This window comes from Lissotriton vulgaris, chromosome 9, assembly GCF_964263255.1.
Source record: "Lissotriton vulgaris chromosome 9, aLisVul1.2, whole genome shotgun sequence".
Lineage (NCBI taxonomy): Eukaryota > Metazoa > Chordata > Amphibia > Caudata > Salamandridae > Lissotriton > Lissotriton vulgaris.
The window spans coordinates 361,991,589-362,010,092 of record NC_141697.1 but is presented as its reverse complement, the minus strand read 5'-3'; the positions used below and the strand labels follow the sequence as shown (position 1 = coordinate 362,010,092).

Sequence of the window (18,504 nt, the reverse complement as noted above, 5' to 3'; positions counted from 1 at the left end):
ACCCAAAGCAGCATGTGCTTGATTGTGCTACCCTGGAAATCTCTGAAGTCATTTTGTCACCCGAAATGTAAATTGTCATTAAAGACTATACAAATCACACACAATAAGTGTGGGAATTTAGGTTTCATATTTTCAAGTGCAAGGAGTACAACCTGCAGTCGAGCCAACTGAGAAGTGCAGTTCCCCAAGAAACTGTGTGCGAGTAGTTTGAGGGTGAAAGACGCCATCAGAGAGAATGCCAAAAACTAATGGCGCATAGGGCAGAATATTGTTGCGTATTCTCACTTATCCCATGCATAGTCATGAGGATAAGGCAAGTCTCCATGACTCTCATTCTGGTGGCACCCACCTGGGCCAGGCAGCCAGGTGCGTTTCACCGCTCATGAGAAAGTCCCTGTCACCTTCTCACCCAACATCAGGAACTAAGCAGACACCCAGACCCTAGTAAACTAAATCTGAGAATTTGGTGCCTGAGAATTTAGAAGTTGAAAACTTAAACCTCTCAGAAAAGTGCATAGTTATTTTGCGCGAAGCTATTAAATCTCACATGAATGGATGCTATGTGGCCAAATGGAAGCGCTTGAGCCACTACTGTCTTGCAAATCTGCTTGATCCTTTTATTGCAATGTTCAAGTTATCATTTTCTATATCTTACATCTCCAAAATGCCGGGCCGCCACCTGCCGGCAGTAGCCGCATAGATACGGAACCACAAATGCTCTTTTCATTTTAGAATTACTTTAATTAAAGCTTTTTTGAAGGGTCTTAAATGTGTCATACCTCCTTAGAACACCCTCTCACCCCTGTATGAAATTTGAATGTGATTCTCACTAGGTTGATCGGACCACTTTTTTAACTTCTACATTCAGCGAATTTTCAGTTCTATTCGTAGAAAGTAGTTTTGGCAGTTATTTCTTTCTTAAGATGTTAGTGAGCTGGTGGGGGCGCTAGGTGGCGCACGAGTGGAATAGCCGCCATGGTGTGAGGTTCCCGCAGCCTGGCGCAGACATCCTTTAATTATCCTTGCCCCAATGACGACATTCCCCCTGAAACATAGCAGCGAGTGGAGCCCAGAGTCTGGGGAATTGGTGTGCCGAGTTTGACGACGATCCAACGCAGGATACCGATGCGATATTCAACACAGAATACCGATGCTGCAGCTGATCAAGTGAGAAGCCGAGGCCAGTCCCTGTGCAGCGTAGTGCTGCCAGGACGATCAGCACGCAAGTACTGCGGCGCCTACGCGGTGTCATGGCCGCGCCGCTGAGCTGGCTGCGACAGAGGAACAGTGAGTGCCTTCGTGGTGGTGCCGGTGCGCACATTTGCAACTAAACGGAGGGCCTACATAATTACGCCATGATAATAATTGCTGCAGACGTGAGGTGCAGCGGATAATAGGCCTGAAATTCCACACGGGTGGCGGTTCGGCCATAGGTGGTGGCAATACTACATGCGCACCTCTGAAAAAAGACTGCGTTGGGTGTGGTGTGAAGCGCGTGGCATACTGGAGCGCTAATACACGGGTCAACGCAGCGCCGCCACACAGCCCTGAAATTCTGCCCTGTTCCCTGGGTAAGAGGCTGAAGCGGAGTCATTTGGACATCTGGGCAAGGAGGAACATTGAAGAGGAGGGGGCGCATTGCTGATATCCCAGCTCCCGTACACCCGGGTCACATACCAGGGGAAAACAAATGTTTTATAACAAGCCCCAACAGGTCGAATAATTTCTAAAGCAGATTAAGAAACAAAAAGCTGCATCCTCTACACTGGTGGGTTCGCCGAAATCGCATTCACCATCTTCAGACTGATGGATAAACAAACAGTTAAGTAGCCAATATGTCACTTGCTCATGAGAACAGACATTGCCCTGCGCAAAACTGGAGAATATCTCCAATTCATGTTCTACATCACGCTAGGGCGCCTGATGGAAAGGACAAGAGTTTCTCCCAGAGGGGGCATGTAGTTTGAAGACGACCAGGCACCCTCGAAGCCCCCTAGGGGACATGCTTGACAACACAGGCATTCCCAGAACGGCGAGGGATACCCGTGGACCACCTAGTAGTGTTTTACCCCCTACGGGTAATCCCCACTTTGCCTTACCTGATCATTGACCATCAAAGTTTGACCAGACAAGTCTCCTCGTCATGCTTCAACATCCTGCGCATGCTACATAAGATCTTCCGGTGGATCCCCACCGAGACCAGGAAGACGGTCACCCAGGCCCTCGTCACCAGCCGACTGGACTAGGGCAACTCCCTCTACGCCAGAACCACTGCCAGACTCCAGAAGTGACTCCAGCGAATCCAGAACGCCTCAGCAAGACTCATCCTGGACATCCACCGACACAGCCACATCTCCGGACACCTGAGAGACCTGCACTGGCTCCCGGTCAGCAAGAGAATCCCGTTCCGACTCCTCACCCACGCACACAAAGCCCTACACAACCAAGGCCCAAGATACCTCAACAGCCGCCTCAACTTCTACACTCCCACACGCCAGCTTCGATCAACAAACCACGCCCTCGCCGCCGTCCCCCGCATCCGAAGAGCCACCACAGGAGGAAGATCCTTCTCCTACCTCGCCGCCAAGACGTGGAACTCCCTCCCAACCCACCTCCGCCTGACCCAAGACCACCTCGCCTTCAGGAAGCAGCTCAAGACATGGCTGTTCGAGCAGTAGCGGACCCCCCCCCCCCCCCCCCCCCCCCTCCCCAAGCGCCTTGAGACCCTCCGGGTGAGTAGCGCGCTATATAAATGCCTTGATTGATTGATTGAGTAATGGTTTGTTTAATGGATACTAGGGAGGGGGTGGGTTGAATGGAACTGGCATGATTGGGATGCTTCAGTGGGTGGGGAGGTAGGGGATTGGGTTGGCGAACATGTTGACAAGCATAGCTTATGGAATTCTTTCTTTAAATGTGTTTCTCATGCTGTCAGATTATGGTCATATTTAGCTTTCCACTATTATAGTTATTACACTACACAAGGGTATGGCGGACATGGTGGATAAAAACCAAGTGAATATAATGTCCTACAACGTCAGAGGCTTGGGAGATCCGAGAAAACGTAGTCAGATTTTGGCGTATCTAGACCGTCAGCAGATAAGCATAGCACTGCTTCAGGAAACCCATATAGACCCACGCTCTCCAGGTACGTTCGCTAGCAAATGGGCGGATGGTAGGTTTTTTTTTCTCATACTCGTGCCCGTGGCACAGTCATTTTGATAAAAAAGCAAACACCCTTTGCATTGATGGGTGTGTTAACTGATCCCCAGGGGCGATATGCAATAGTAAGGGGTCGCCTGGGTAGGGACTCAGTTACAATAGTTAATTTCTACATCCCTAATGTTGACACGCCTGACATTTGGGGCAAAGTTGCGAGCATAGGATCCACACATATAATATGGGGCGGGGATTTTAACGTAGCCCTTAATCCGGTCCTGAATCGGTCTAATACTGTGCCGCATCATTACACCAACTCCCAAGCGACAATGCGGGGTATACTGGAGGAGGGGGAATTGATAGATAGCTGGCGATACACCCACCCACAGGTCAAGGAAGGCACACACTTTACAGCACATGCTATGGACGTGGGCTCGGCTGGATTATTGTCTACTCTCCAGGGGACTAGAACAGGCTATCCGGAAGGTACTTCATCTTGCCAGAACCTTTTCCGATCACTGCCCCGTGAAGCTCATACTCGCACTTCCAGTTTACGATAAACCTAGGCCTAGCTGGCGGCAGCACCTTACTGCCCTGTTGGACACTGTATTTCACGCCGAACTGGGGGAAGAGATTCAAGATTTGTTTCTGAGAAACAAAGGCTCTGTAGACAATGTGTAGACAATATGGGAGGCCTTTAAGGTCACAATAAGGGGGTATTGTATGGCAAAACGTTTTGGAATGCTCAGGGATATACCAAACAGGCTCAGGGTGCTGGAGCAGGACTTGAGAGCGCTAGAGGTGCGAACGGGGACTGGGGAAGTGGGACAGGTACAGACTGACTTCCGGGATAAGCTGTCGGAATATGAGAACACTGCAGCATGCAACACAAAATTTAGGGGACGGTATTGGGTGGCCTGGAGATATGGTGAGGGCGAACAGCCAGGAAAAGCCCTGGCTGAAGTGATCAGATGCCCTCGATTTTCCACTCATATCCTAGAAGTTAAAGGACCTGGGGAAGTTATCTACCAAGACACGATTGAAAGGCTTAACACATTTACCTGGCACTAGAGCACAGTATACATCACACAACGCAGCGGAACGCTGTATATGGACGAATTCTTGGAGGATGTCGCGATTGAGTAGTTAAGCGACACGCAGAGAAAGTTTTTATGTCTTCCATTTGAGCTGGACGAAATTAGAGAGGCGATTACGCAGCTGAAAAATGGGAAAGTGCCTGATTTGGATGGCATTCCCACCGAATTCTATTAACACTATGTAGACATTATGGCTCTAGTTCTTAAGGAAATCTATGAGGAATCCTTATAAAGGGGAGTGCTCCCCCTCTCGATGCGTGAAGTGCTGATCACTTCTCTTTTGAAGCTGGGTAAGCCTCCAGAGTCTTGCGGCTATTATAGGCCACTTTCACTTATAAACTGTGACATGAAAATACTGGCCAAAATATTGGCTAATAGGTTAATCCTCCTAATGGATAAACTCATACTTCCCGACCAATCAGGATTTGTCCCAGGAAGAGCCACAACTCAAAATCTTCGCACCCTGTTTTCACTACTCCAGAATGGGGCACCTGACTTTCCACTAGCCGCAGTTTTTTTAGATGCCACTAAGGTGTTTGATTCAGTGGAGTGGGATTATTTATTCGGAGTTTTACAACGCATGGGCTTTCCTTCTTTATTCATCTCCTGGAATAAGTTGTTACATCAGCAGCCTACTGTCAAAGTGTTGATCAATGGTCCTCTCTCTTCTGCGCTTTCCATTATGAGGGACACGCGGCAGGGATTCCCGTTATCCACACTCCTCTTTGCTATAGCGGTTGAACTGTTGGCATCCAAACTTCACCATCATCATCGCGAAAGGGCGTTCCGTTGCTGTCTGTGCCAAATCTTTATATCCCTTTATGCAGATGACATTACCTTGTATATCGGGGATCCCCAACAAAATGTAAACCCTATACTATGGGAATTCCTCGTCTTTGGTAGACTCTCTGGGATTAATATTAACTGGGAAAAATTCCCAGTTTTTTCCTTTAACGCCTGAGGTTGTCAAATTTGCACTAGATTTCCCACTGGAATGGTGTGGCACTGACCTGCGTAATCTGGGTATACAGTTGATTGGAGACAGGGAAGCCACCATACGGCTCAACTATGGCACAGCCATCACAAAACTTAAAGACAATATTATTTGCTGGATATCCCTGCCCATCTCGTTTACGGGCCGTGCTTCTCTCATTAGAATGGTTGTTCTCCCGTAATTTTTATATCTTTTTATGAATATACCTTATAATCCTGGCTCCTATTTCTTTAAAACTCTATGTACGGAGTTGCTATGACTTCTTTGGGGAGGGAAGCAGCGAAGGCTTCAGTGGTCTATACTTAAAACCCTATGCTCAGGGTGGCTTTGACATACCGGCATTTGAGGTTTATTTTCTAAGTGCACAGGCGCACTATGCATATTATTGAATTTACCCCCCCAGATATATGCCGCAAGTTGCTACGGAGGATTGGCTTGCAGACCCTATTCCGTTGACCGGTCGTGTACATGACCTTGCTCGAACGCGCGCGACACCGCCTACCACAATCACGGGTACAGTGGATGCCTGGCACCGCATTACATATATACTCAACACTCCCTTGCTATGCTCCTCGGGGTTTCCAGCGAGCAAGACTTTCCGCTTCTCCACATAGCACCAGGATGCTCCTTCCTGAGCAACAGTTCCCGCTTTATAAATGCCCACTTACATTACATTGTCCTATCACCCTAGTGTGCCACTGCTGCAGGAAAAACGATTTCATAAGCTATGCGAAAGGGTTAATATCTCTAAATGGGATAATTTTTGTTCCATGAAGACTAGTTCCGCTCTTCGGACCACTTCTTTCACGGGATTCGGCCTTCACTTTTAGATTATTTCCTATATGTTCGATTACAACAAGGTATACGGTCAGTTATCCCTGATTTCCTGGAGGAGCCCACACACCTCGCACCCCTGCAGCTAAGGCTAGGATCCGCGGATGGTAAACGTCTAGGTTATATAACAACATACACATGCAACAAATAGGTGTTTCGAGCCCTGTCCGAGCTCACTGGGCCACAGAATTGGAGTAGTAAGTCACTGATGAACAATGGACTTACTGCTGTCTCCAGACCTCACAGATATCTGCTAGTTGCAGGCTACGTGTCGCACTCTATAAATTCATACACTGCCTGTACTACACCCCGGCCAAAATGTTCAGGTTCCAGTTGTCTGACAATGATCGTTGTGAAAGGTGTAGGAGACCAGAAGTTGGATTTCTCCATTTAGCATGGTAATGCCCAAGGGTGCAGCAATACTGGGAGCAGGTTCATGTGGCACTTGAGAAAATGACAAGCAGCACGTTAGCAAGGCACCCACTTGTGGTTTTTGTAAGCTATACCGCGCAGATACCCAAATCATATCTCAAATTTCTGGCTATATCATTTTTACTGGCAAAGCGCAGATCGGCATGTCGGTGGTGCAGAGGGAGGGCTCCGAAGTTTAAGAATTGGCTAGGAGACTTGCTCTATTGTCAGGAACAGTCAACCATTTATGCCGAGACACTTCCACTTGCCTCTAGACCCAAGGATATATGGGGCCCGCTACAAAGCTACCTTCTCCTACGGGATGGAGATGGGTCAGACACTACCCCTCTGGATTCCGCTTCTTAACTGTGTTGTGCAGGCATTTCTCATTGATACTGCCCCTCTCTCTGGCGCAGATGTATGATACTCACTTAATGCAGCGGATCCCCGCACTAGACTCCCCTGCCTCGCCATTAATGCTAGAAAACCTGGAACGGCTGGCCTTGATGTATTATGTATAGGTCTGAGCTATGTGTCTGCTGAACTGTACTCATGATGTTTTAGAATATGCCTACTCTGCCTTATTCATGATATGTGGGCATCTGATGTTACGCCATGAGTTCAAAGATTTATCTACCTGCAGTGTTTTTATTTTGCTGCTGCAAAGCATTGGATGAGAACGCATTGTATGTTGAAGCCTGTAATGCTCATGCTCCTTTTTAGGGCGAGCAGACCTAAAAAGCAGGCGGAGCCTGCTTTGTCTGCGAAGACAACTGTTGCTGGCGTGTTCCGATGAATGTGAGACAGGGGATGTGCACGAGCTTCCCATCGGCGATTTCACCTCGTGGGCGCGCACGCCCAGCCGGCGCAGTGCACATCCCCTGTTCTCAACATTCACCGCAAGTCAGCTTCTGGCCATCGCGCGCGTACACATACAGGCAAAGTCAGCTTGCGTACACACATTCTCCCCCCCCCCCCCCCCCCGCGCGCACACACACGCACCCCCCTCCCCCACCACTCACGGGGCTCACGCGCACAGACACACAAATCCCCCCCCCTCCACTCACCGTGCTCTTTTGTCCCGTCCCCTCGCTGAGCTCCTTTTCTCCGGCGCAACGAGCAACACCAGCCTTTTCCGGCACGTCACAGGCCCCGCCCATGTCACGGGCAAGGATGCCTGACTTCCTGGTTTCGCTCCCTTTCTTCACTCCAGCTCGCGCCGTGAGCTCGTTTATATGTTTCTTAACTTTAACACTGAGCGCAGTGTCTGCTTCATGGACACCGCGCTCAGTGTTGAAGTTAAAAAACACAAGCGCAGTGTCCTTCAAGCGGCGCCATGCTCAGGCTACAACTTAATCGTTTGCAGTGCAGTCTGAACTATCGCATTGCAAATGCTTGATTTAATAGCGCGAACCGGACGATATCGGACAGCCCTCCATTAATCTCTCCCCCCAACTCTGCAGCACACACGCCACAGCCTCTCCTCCGGTTGCATGTAAACAACAAGGAGATTTTTCAATTATAACCAGGGAAATTGGGCGCACACCAGTGTGGCCGCACGGTAGAGAGCACTATCAAGTGATGGGTATAGGCAAAAGGGCGAGCGGTAATCTCTCAAGACCGCCCAAATTTGGACCCAGGGGATCCACACAAACAATATAACAGCAATGCCCCTGCACTATACAATGGTGTAACACTTTATAGTAATGACATTAATGGCGAAAGATGATCAGTGAATACACATCCACATTTCCAAAGTGACTGTAGAGGATCAGTTACTCCAGGTTCAGATACAAGAGTTCCGTAAAAGAAAGAAAATGTTCAGTTCTTGGTGTAAAATAATAGGTTTATTGTTCCTTTGTTAATGCCAACACGTGTTTCATCGCAGGGAACCTACTGCGAATCTTCAGGGCTTCAAAAGAAAGTATGCCAATTTAAATCAGAAAGGTGCGCAACGTCCGTGTCAGGACGAGATTTTAAATAGTAGAACCATGTAGAGAAGAAGAATGTAGCACGCTGCCCGCGTGTTCGCGGAATCTTGTTCGGTTTTATGTGTGTCTATAACCGGGAGGAGTAGACAATAATATGCAGGGTCTCTTAAATCAGGACATGCGTTCAATGCAGGCGGGTACACCTTCTTGGTCTTGGACTCCCTCTTGTGTTTCCCGGTGCTGTTTTCCGTCCGGAAAACGGCACCGGGAAACACAAGAGGGAGTCCAAGACCAAGAAGGTGTACCCGCCTGCATTGAACGCATGTCCTGATTTAAGAGACCCTGCGTATTATTGTCTACTCCTCCCGGTTATAGACACACATAAAACCGAACAAGATTCCGCGAACACGCGGGCAGCGTGCTACATTCTTCTTCTCTACATGGTTCTACTATTTAAAATCTCGTCCTGACACGGACGTTGCGCACCTTTCTGATTTAAATTGGCATACTTTCTTTTGAAGCCCTGAAGATTCGCAGTAGGTTCCCTGCGATGAAACACGTGTTGGCATTAACAAAGGAACAATAAACCTATTATTTTACACCAAGAACTGAACATTTTCTTTCTTTTACGGAACTCTTGTATCTGAACCTGGAGTAACTGATCCTCTACAGTCACTTTGGAAATGTGGATGTGTATTCACTGATCATCTTTCGCCATTAATGTCATTACTATAAAGTGTTACACCATTGTATAGTGCAGGGGCATTGCTGTTATATAATCTCCTCCGGTTGCAGTCTATGCTCCTGCATCTGTTCAAGACCCGCCTTCGGCACTTTCAGGATCGTGACCTGGCCATGTGCGAGGTGGAGGAGAAGGGAGTATCTGTGAACTTCCCAGGGCGCGGATCAGAAGGCCATTAAAACAAAAAGTACATAAATGTGGAAGAGATAGAAATGCATATTGGGTATGCTTTATTTAATAAATTAACATTTTGCCGTACGCGCTTGTTTCTTTTTTTTGTTGCAATGAAAATGTAATACTTATTGCATGTGATGAAAATAATACAAATAAATGTTTAAAGAAAAAAGATGGGTTAGTGAGCTACAGGCACTCCCTGCCCAGGAGCCATTTAATCAGGTACATGGAGACAGATTAGTGCTTTATACTAATCCGAAGTTTGTACCCAAGGTGGATTTTCCTTTCCGTTTGAATCAGACTATTGAGCTACCAGTCTTCTTCCCACAAACCCTCATTCGGTTCCAAAGTGGGCTTAGCACACACTAGACATAAAGAGGGCATGCAAATATTCTATCAGCAAAACAAAATTCTTCTGTAAGACTATACAACACTTTGTTGCTTATGAAAAGCCATACTTGAGTCTGGCAATTTCCACTTTCCAGTTAAGGTGTTGGGGTGCAGATGGGTTGTGAGATGCATTCAAACCATGCTATGTTAAAGTAAAGAGATTGTCTCAATACCTCCTAGGGCACACGCTACATGTCAGAAGGGGGCTACCATGACATTCTTGGGTATTATCCCCATAGCTGACATATGTAAGGTAGCAATTGGTCAACACTGTGCACACCCACAAAACGTTATTATGTGGACATTTTAGCGCACCAGCAAGTTATAGTTGTCTGAACAGTATTGGGAAGTTAATTTCAACCATGTGCCACATCTGTCCACTACCCATTATTGGAAGTATACTGCTTTATAGTTGACACAAAGCATGTGTTTTAACATCCACACATGCTACAAACAGAATGTGTTACTTTCCTTGTAGGCATATGTTCTTAGCATGTCGTGCTGTAGATTCACAGGCACCCTCCTGCCTCCCCAGAATTGGGAAATAGCATGTTTTCTTTACAAAGTACAGGATACATATTTTTAGTGATGCGCTCCACTTCATTCTCACTTTTACCTTGTTGAATGGAAAACAATTTAAGAGTGAAGTCGATGCACAAGCACATTGTAGACTAAGGGAGTAGTCACTCTTCCTCAAGTGACTCGAAGCTTCTTCAAAGAACAACTTGTATTGTCCGGTCCCAATACTGAATAGGACTATGCAAAGCATGTGAATAAACAGCACTACATGCTACAAACAGATTCTTATGGGGGGTAAGTAGCATATTCCTTTCCCTTTTAGCCAGTATATTGGGAGAGTGATGTAAAAAAATGCAGATCTTCAGTCTTGCGCAGCAGCTGTGGAAGCTGGATATAGCTGCATCCTGCAGCGAGCACTAATACACTGCGCACACACACACACAAGAACTTACAGTAGGTAGAACTGTTAATCATACATTTTATTGTTTTATATTCCAGTTGTGTAAATTTATAGATTATTTTCTGATGTTTCTTATGAAAGAGTAACTTTTATGTTTGGGAAATTTAGATTGTATTTTTTGTCATTTATAGATATTGTGCTAGATTACCAAGTGACCCATTCACTCACCTTGCACCGAAATGTAAAACTCGACAACTGCCTAATGGTACTTTTTACTCAACCCTTTTTCTGCCAATCAATTCACCTCTTCGAACTCCAATAGTGGTAAGTGTTGAGTTGGATAAAACACATCCTTTATTTAGAGTAATTGATGAAAAAAGCATGTAGGTGAAAAACAGAGTCTGGGGAGTTATGAGGTAAGATTTCATTCTTACTGTCCTAATCCAACGAAAGTTTGAATTGTAGCTGCTCCATTTCATTGGCTTTCAATAATCATTTTTGTTTAATTTCAAAATGTATGCCTAATTGGTTTGAATCTAACAAGTTAGGTGTTAATTTATTATTATTATAATTATGATTACTAATATTACTAACTACTTCACTCAACCTCTGCTTACTTTATTTTTACTTATGAAGAAGTCTTTGAAATTAAGGATAACTGAATTCTGCTTTGTCACAAGTCTTGAAATGTATGGAAGGGCCCAACCTTCCTTCTTCGGTAAATAAACAAGTAGGGCTTGTATTTATGTATTTTACATATATTATTTATATTATACAACAGAAATTGATAAAAAATAAATCTATCATACAGTTTAACTGATCAGTATTCATTATTTTTTCTAATATAACAAACAATTGTTTTTCTTGAACTTTTTAATTTTAAAGTCTAACATTTGCAGGATTGTTCACCTATAGTGCTGTCCCAAGGTAAGGTAGGATTGGAGTAAGGAGTGATATAACCGCATCTTAAGTAGGGAGAGCAAGCATGTGGGTAAGCCTTCAGAAAGCCAATAAATTAATTATTCCTAATGCTGCAGGTGGCCCAGCTAGTTACTTGAAATACAAAATGGTAAAGTCAAGCAACACAGGGGCGTAACGATGAGTTTCATATGAAAACAGCAGACGTAGCCAAAATCATTAGGTACTGTTCTAGCTCCCAGTATGCAACACATTTTACACTTGATTTAAATGCCTGTGTAAACTACTTAGACAATTCTGAGGTCCTAATGATCTCTGAGGAAGCTAGGCTCCGGTTAGCAAAGCCCTTGAAAAAAGAAGAGATCTTAAAGACTAGTTAGTGCTTACATTTTTTAAATCTCGAGTTCGATATGTCAACTGCACCCTTTTTAAGTCTAATTTGCCATTCTCTGAAGCTTTTCCAAAAGGTAAAGTCTTAGCCCAACCCTGAAGTAAGGGCAAAGTGTTGCAGGTATTGTACATTAGATGGTGCCAGGACCAACTTCGGATGAAATCATGGGAGATTCATTTCTGATGGCTTGATAGACTGTACATCCTTATCTAGGGTTGATGTAAATGGGGCCAGCAGAGTTGATTGCACCAGAGCCAAAGGCCCAAAGCCAGTGCTGGACCGGATGTGAGTTCAAGGGGCTCAGATGAAGCAGAGGATGAAGTCAGGGAGTTTATAAAGCGCGCTACTCAGCTCTGTTGAATCCTGCTGTTTTTAGACAGGAACAACTTCCTTGCACACTGGATAATTTGTAAAAAAAAATCTTCTCATAATACCTTGTAGAAGCTCTGGATCAGCATCTAAGGGAAGGAAAGGAACAAACGTGCCTGGCTTGGATGGTGTTTCCATGCAGCTTCGCACACCTCTCCAAAAGTTTAACAACATTGATGAGGAGACGCACATAACACCACTTTCCAGCGTACAGAGGTACTGCTGAAAAATCTCTAGATCCACTCTGACACCTGGGGGTGTATTCTCAAGGGGAGGAAACTCTAGATAGAGTATCCACCAGAAAGATTGTTTCCGAAGGTAACTAACTTTTACTCCACTATTGGATCTTTCATAGATTCACATGCTCAAATCATTCCCTGTCGTCGAGATAAGAGTCCCACTGTACTTTAGGAAAAACAATGCAATGATGGGCATAGACAAGAAAAGGCCCTAGGCCCTTTAGTTTAGTGACCTATCATGGGCGTTTTCGAAAAAGACTTAAGTTTCAACCAGTCTGGTTGTACCACCCTTTGGAACACTCCTGTGAGAAGCGCTAGTCATTCAGATTCTCTACCGCATTTCCTGTAAAGGAGTCTCCACTGAGCCCTGCTCAGTTTTACCTTTTCCAGACATGTTCTACAGAAAATTTGGAAATTATCTTTTCAGATATATACAGGTATATTTACATCTCTGTGCATCTGTATTTTTCTTGCTAAAATCTGACTTCAGCATGTCTGAGAAAGCTAAAAAGAGCCTATTCAGGTTTGTGTTACCTGTGGCAAAAAGATGATTTACTCTGATGACCCTCATCAGGACTGCATTTACTGGCTGTATCGATTGCATAAAACAAAAGAATGTAAGATATGTATTACCGTTTCCACTAAAACTCTGAAGGACCTTGAGCGGAGGTTGTTGTTATGGCTCCACGTAAGCCCTGGAAGAAGCCTGTGTCGGACATGGTCAGTAGTTAGCCGTCATCTTCCTCTGGAAGATCGCAAAAAAGAGAGAGAGTCTCCCATTCTCACTCCTCTCTGGAGCCGCCCAAGAAATATAAAAATAAAAAAATGTCCTGAAGGGCCTGACAGGGAGCTCAGCCCATCTAAATCACCTCATGTAGGTGAGACTTCTTCAAAACGTAAGAAGAAGAAATTATCATCTTTTTCCTCGAACAGACCTTAAAAATCAAGGTCAGAGCTTCTTACATCTCCACCACGGGCTAATCACTGCTTCAAAAAACATTTATCCATCCCCTCTGTCGACTGACAGATCGTCGACAAGTTACTCACCGGCAAGGAGAAAATAGTCGTCTGCACCATTGATGACGAAGACTTTCACGATGGCTACGACTAGTACCATTTCCACTCTTCATCGAGGAGTCAAATCTCTGAGGCTGTCGGTGCTAAAGATAACATCAACCTCATCGACACGGACGACACTCCTTCGATAACGAAGCACCCGTCGACGGCAGCACTCCCAATGATAAAGGTGAACGCTGTCTTGTTGACGGCACCACCAGCTTCAATCCGCTGTCCACGAACTTATCGACGAGCAGTATCCCTTATCTAAATGTCAGGATAATTGCAAATACAGGAAAGATACAAGCAAATCACACCTGCTCAAAATTCTACAAGCAAGCTGTCAATATTACTAGCTACAAACCTGTTAGATGAGGAGGATTCTGACGACGATGTTCCCTTTGGCGCAGCCCACAGCCCCTCGGAGATGCACGTCAAATGTCAGGAAGATGACTAGAACTTGGGATACTAAACTAACACTCTGGTATTAATGGCACAGTACATTTATTGCACAGTACATTTATCTAGCTAGTCATAGGAATTGTATTGAAATTGTTCCTGTTCCCATGCCCTCTACACATTGTTTTAATTACACAACATGAGACCTCAACAGAAATAAAGGTTCACTCATGATTTGCAAATACCTGAACAGCAAACTGACAGTTTCTACATCACAAGTTAGAATGCTAGCCAGAATTCCAGTTTGGAGGTGCAAAGGGCAGTTCAAGAACCCAACCATAGTGTTGCATTCCAAATAGGTTAATCCAACTAATCCTAGGTAATCTATAACTGCAAAGAAAGAGGTAAAAGAATTCTAAGGCTTTGATGAAGTTTTGATCAACAGTGAAGAAAGCCAAACATCCGACAACTTCAAGGGTGTAATTTTTATGGACTGTGAGATCCTGGAATCCCATTATAGTCTGCAACTGAGCTGGTGCACACTGGCATGGATTTTGAAGTGCCCATATGCGGACAGTATTTGCTAGGCTGGTGGTGGGGATGTCCCAACTGTGTAGCTCACACATGGAAGCCACTATGTCAGGTGGGATGACTCCTGTCATGTCAGTGTGGATGACATCCTGAGTGGCGATACACTGAGCAAGGGATAAAAGGGGAGACCAACAATTCCCAGAAAGAAAAGTGGGTGGGAGTAGTGATGGGCACTTGTGCAAATCCATGACAGTGACCAATAACATTTAATAGGGCGGTCTAGACTCTGACTGTGTTAGTTTTTGTGGTGGTCTGGCGCCATGCCTGGATGTGTACCGTAGGTGTCTCTGGTGACTGGCAACATTCTATGAATATGGCATTTGATGACTCCAGACTCTTTAAAGAAAAACAACAGACTCTTCTTTTGAAATTTCAAAGACATGCCTTGGTGCTTGTAGCTCTTTCTTTCTCACTGCTGCTAATTGACTATTGTGAGAATCCTGTTTGTTAACAAAACTTTTGGATGCTGCTGGGATTTGATTAATTGAAATGTATGAATAATCTTCCCCTCACATCCTTAATAGAATTAAGTCTTTATCCAAAGCAGCTCAAGTTTTACACAGCTCTGGAACCATTTAAAATGCCCATTCTGATGGACACTTCTGCCTGAAGATGCCTCACCTCTGAACATTCCTGGTGCTTGACTGGCACCAGAAACTTCTGACATAGCACTCCTACACTGGTAAGGGATTCAGGCTCCATCTTGACACTCAAAATTGAGTCGCGGTGGTGTAACCAGTGCAATATGTTGCACATTTTAGTGCCCTAACGTCAGTTCAGTTTTTTTTCTGTGGCTTTTGACAGTAGCCTAGAGAAGACTCCAGACATGGCTCGCCCACGCAACGGAGCGCTCAGTCCCCACTAAATCATTGTCCAGGAATAGATCCAAACCAACCGCTCCATGGTACTCTGACGAGCTAAAATTGGAAAAACAGACCAGCAGGAATCTGGAAAGGCGTTGGAGATCAACTTATGACATGGCTAGCAAGAAAGTCTATAAAGACTCATTGGCCCTATACAAATCCATGATCATAAAAGCAAAAAAAAAATTTTATACAAATAAAATTGATCAAGCAAAAAACTCTAGTAAGCAACTGTTTGAAATCACGAAAACATTGGCAGGCAATGTTCCCGACCTCATTCCCCCCGTCTCAAGCCCTTTGTGACGCTCTGGCAGAATTTTTCTTTACCAAGGTGGACGATATTTATCAGGCCTTCGCCTCTAAACCTGTGACCACTAATAGGGACCCTCCTTGCGTACATTCGGCTAATGATTTTTCTAGCTTCAACTCACTCACAGGTGACCACATAAGGACCATTGTATCAACTATTAAAAGCGGTTCCGCTCTGGACCCTTGTCCTCTATCAGTTTTACCACCAGTAATGGAGTCCATCGTACCTGTGTTGACACAAGTCTGTAACACCATCTTGTCTTCAGCTAGCTAGCCGAAATCACTAAAAAACACCTTATTGAAACCTCTATTAAAAAAACCCTGCTTAGATAAAAATGAACTTAAAAACTATAGGCCTATAGCCAGCCTCCCTTTCCTAGCGAAAGTGGTGGAAAAGGCTATGAATTCCCAACTTTCGGACTACATAGAAAGACACTGATTGCTTGATGACTCTCAATTCGGCTTTCAGAGGTACCATGGGACTGAACTGCCCTCATTAAGGCAGCTGACGATGTCCAATCCATCCGGGACCAAGGAGGTACTGCTATTTTAGTACTATTGGATCTATCTGCAGCTTTTGACACGGTCGACCATAACATCTTGGTCGACCGTGTCGGAAAGTTGGGCATCCGCCATCATGCCAGAGACCTGCTTGCTTCCTTTCTAGCAGAGAGAACTCAAGCGGTCACCCTTGGACCTTTCCAGTCTGCGCAACTCTCGCTGCCATGCGGGGTTCCCCAAGGCTCATCCCTTAGTCCGACACTATTCAACATATATGTGTCGGACCTTGCCAATGTCATCAGAGCATATGGGATGAGCCTAACTTCTTACGCAGACGATACACAGCTGGTCCTGGCCATCAAGGTGACGGAGGACAAGTGGCACAAAACTTTAAAGATGGACTGCTTGAAATAGGAGAGTGGATGGCTACAAATTGCCTTAAGCTCAACTCAGAAAAAACTGAGATAGTCATCTTTGGACCACTTCTCCCAGCATGGTCATCATGCTGGTGGCCAGCAGCTTTTGGCTCACCCCCCATTCCAACAGCCAAAGTCAGGAATCTGGGAGTCATCTTCGATGAAGGTCTCACCTTTCTGGACCATGCAAACAAAGTTGCTACCACCGCCCATTATAAACTGAAAATGATAAGGAAGATTCGCCCCTTTCTACCTGATGCAGCAATTAAAACACTTGTTAGTGCTTTAGTCTTGTCATCGTTAGACTATTGTAACGGTCTATTCCTCAACGCCCAGGCCAGGGTCACACAAAAGTTACAGTCCATACAGAACGCGGCAGCACGACTGCTTTCAGGAACCGCTAAGTTCAGTCCTATTTCGGATACGATCAGGCAGTTCCACTGGCTACCGATCCATAATAGAATAAAGTTCAAGTCCTTGTGTATAGTCTACAAAACACTCAACAACCAAGGACCGCATGCTCTCAAAGACCAATTAACACCCTACATACCCTGCAGACAGTTACGTTCTTCTACCTTACACCAATTAGTAATCCCACGAACAAAAACAGTGTCCTGGGGTGATCGCCGCTTTTCAGTGGCCGCACCCAAACTCTGGAACACCCTTCCCCAGTACATCAGGATGAGTCCTTCACTCCACCAATTTCGAAAACTTTTAAAGACATGGCTCTTTAATCAGTGAGGCGGTGACTACATATAGGAAACAGATGAATTTTTAGTGCCGAGACGCCTGCGGGTATTTGCTGCGCTCTATAAATGTCAAAAATAAATAAATAAATAAAGACCAACACAATAGGAGCTGGTAGGGTGGTCTAGGTCATTTACCAGGTCCAGATTCATCACCCTCTCCTTGCCGCTGTCAAAGTTGTTCAAGGAGAGGGGGAAGAGGCACTAGAAAGATTTAGACTCTTCTAGGTTGTGTTAAAGATGGATAGATATGTCTCCAGTTTCCGTCAGCCGACCGGCTAATTTCTCCCCTAAGCCACAACTGGTGAAAATAGAGCTTCCCGTGGATGCTCAACTGGCACCCTTAGTGACATAACCGGACCCAGCGATGTTGCTTTCTTAAGTACACTTCACTGTTCTGATGTTGGCCTACTCGGAGCATCCGGTGTCTGAAGATGACCCAACCATGTTCGAGGCAATGTTAGAGGTTTTCAGATGGGAAGCGGTCTCCTATGGAGCACAATTTGATCCCAGGGGCCTGTGCTGGTCTCCTCTGGGTCTTGCCAGTGTGTTCTCCCCTGACATAAAGTATTCCACTGACAATTTTGAACCTTCCTCCAATGTTGCATGGTATAGTTATGACGCAGACAATATTGTTGTTCCTCTCACTCCGATGCCAGCTCAGTTTTACTCTCCTCCAACTGATCCAGAGATCCTGCTGACCCTGCTAAGCACTGGTAGTGCAAAAGAGAGACTCAGCGACTGCTTGAAGAAAAGCAATTTTGGAACATGCCAGTGGCCTACAGCAGTATTAGGGGACCATACATGATATATTTGCAACAGACGCAGGCCTTTTCCTTTGAGAAGGCCCACAGGAGTTGGATGATGGGAGCTTGGCAGAGCTTCTCCCTACTTCTTATACAGGAGATTTGCTGGCTTTGCAGAATTCAAGTGGGCTTGACACATCACCAGACCTAGACCCACTTCCAGGTTCTGTCCCTTGGAAAATTACATCCTTGAACACAGTACTCAAGAAGGCTACAGAGGGGAATTGCCCCTTCCCTTGCCTGAATGTT

At 45.4% G+C, this 18,504-nt stretch overlaps 1 protein-coding gene across 1 annotated transcript in view; it reads left to right on the top strand.

Annotated features, from left to right (window-relative positions):
* DICER1 (dicer 1, ribonuclease III) overlaps positions 1 to 18,504 on the top strand; it is a 521,797-nt gene that overhangs the window by 239,695 nt on the left and 263,598 nt on the right. Inside the window, exon 13 of the mRNA XM_086937733.1 lies at positions 10,843 to 10,975. Coding sequence (XP_086793859.1) covers positions 10,843 to 10,975 — 133 coding nt within the window. The remainder of the gene's footprint in view (positions 1 to 10,842; positions 10,976 to 18,504) is intronic.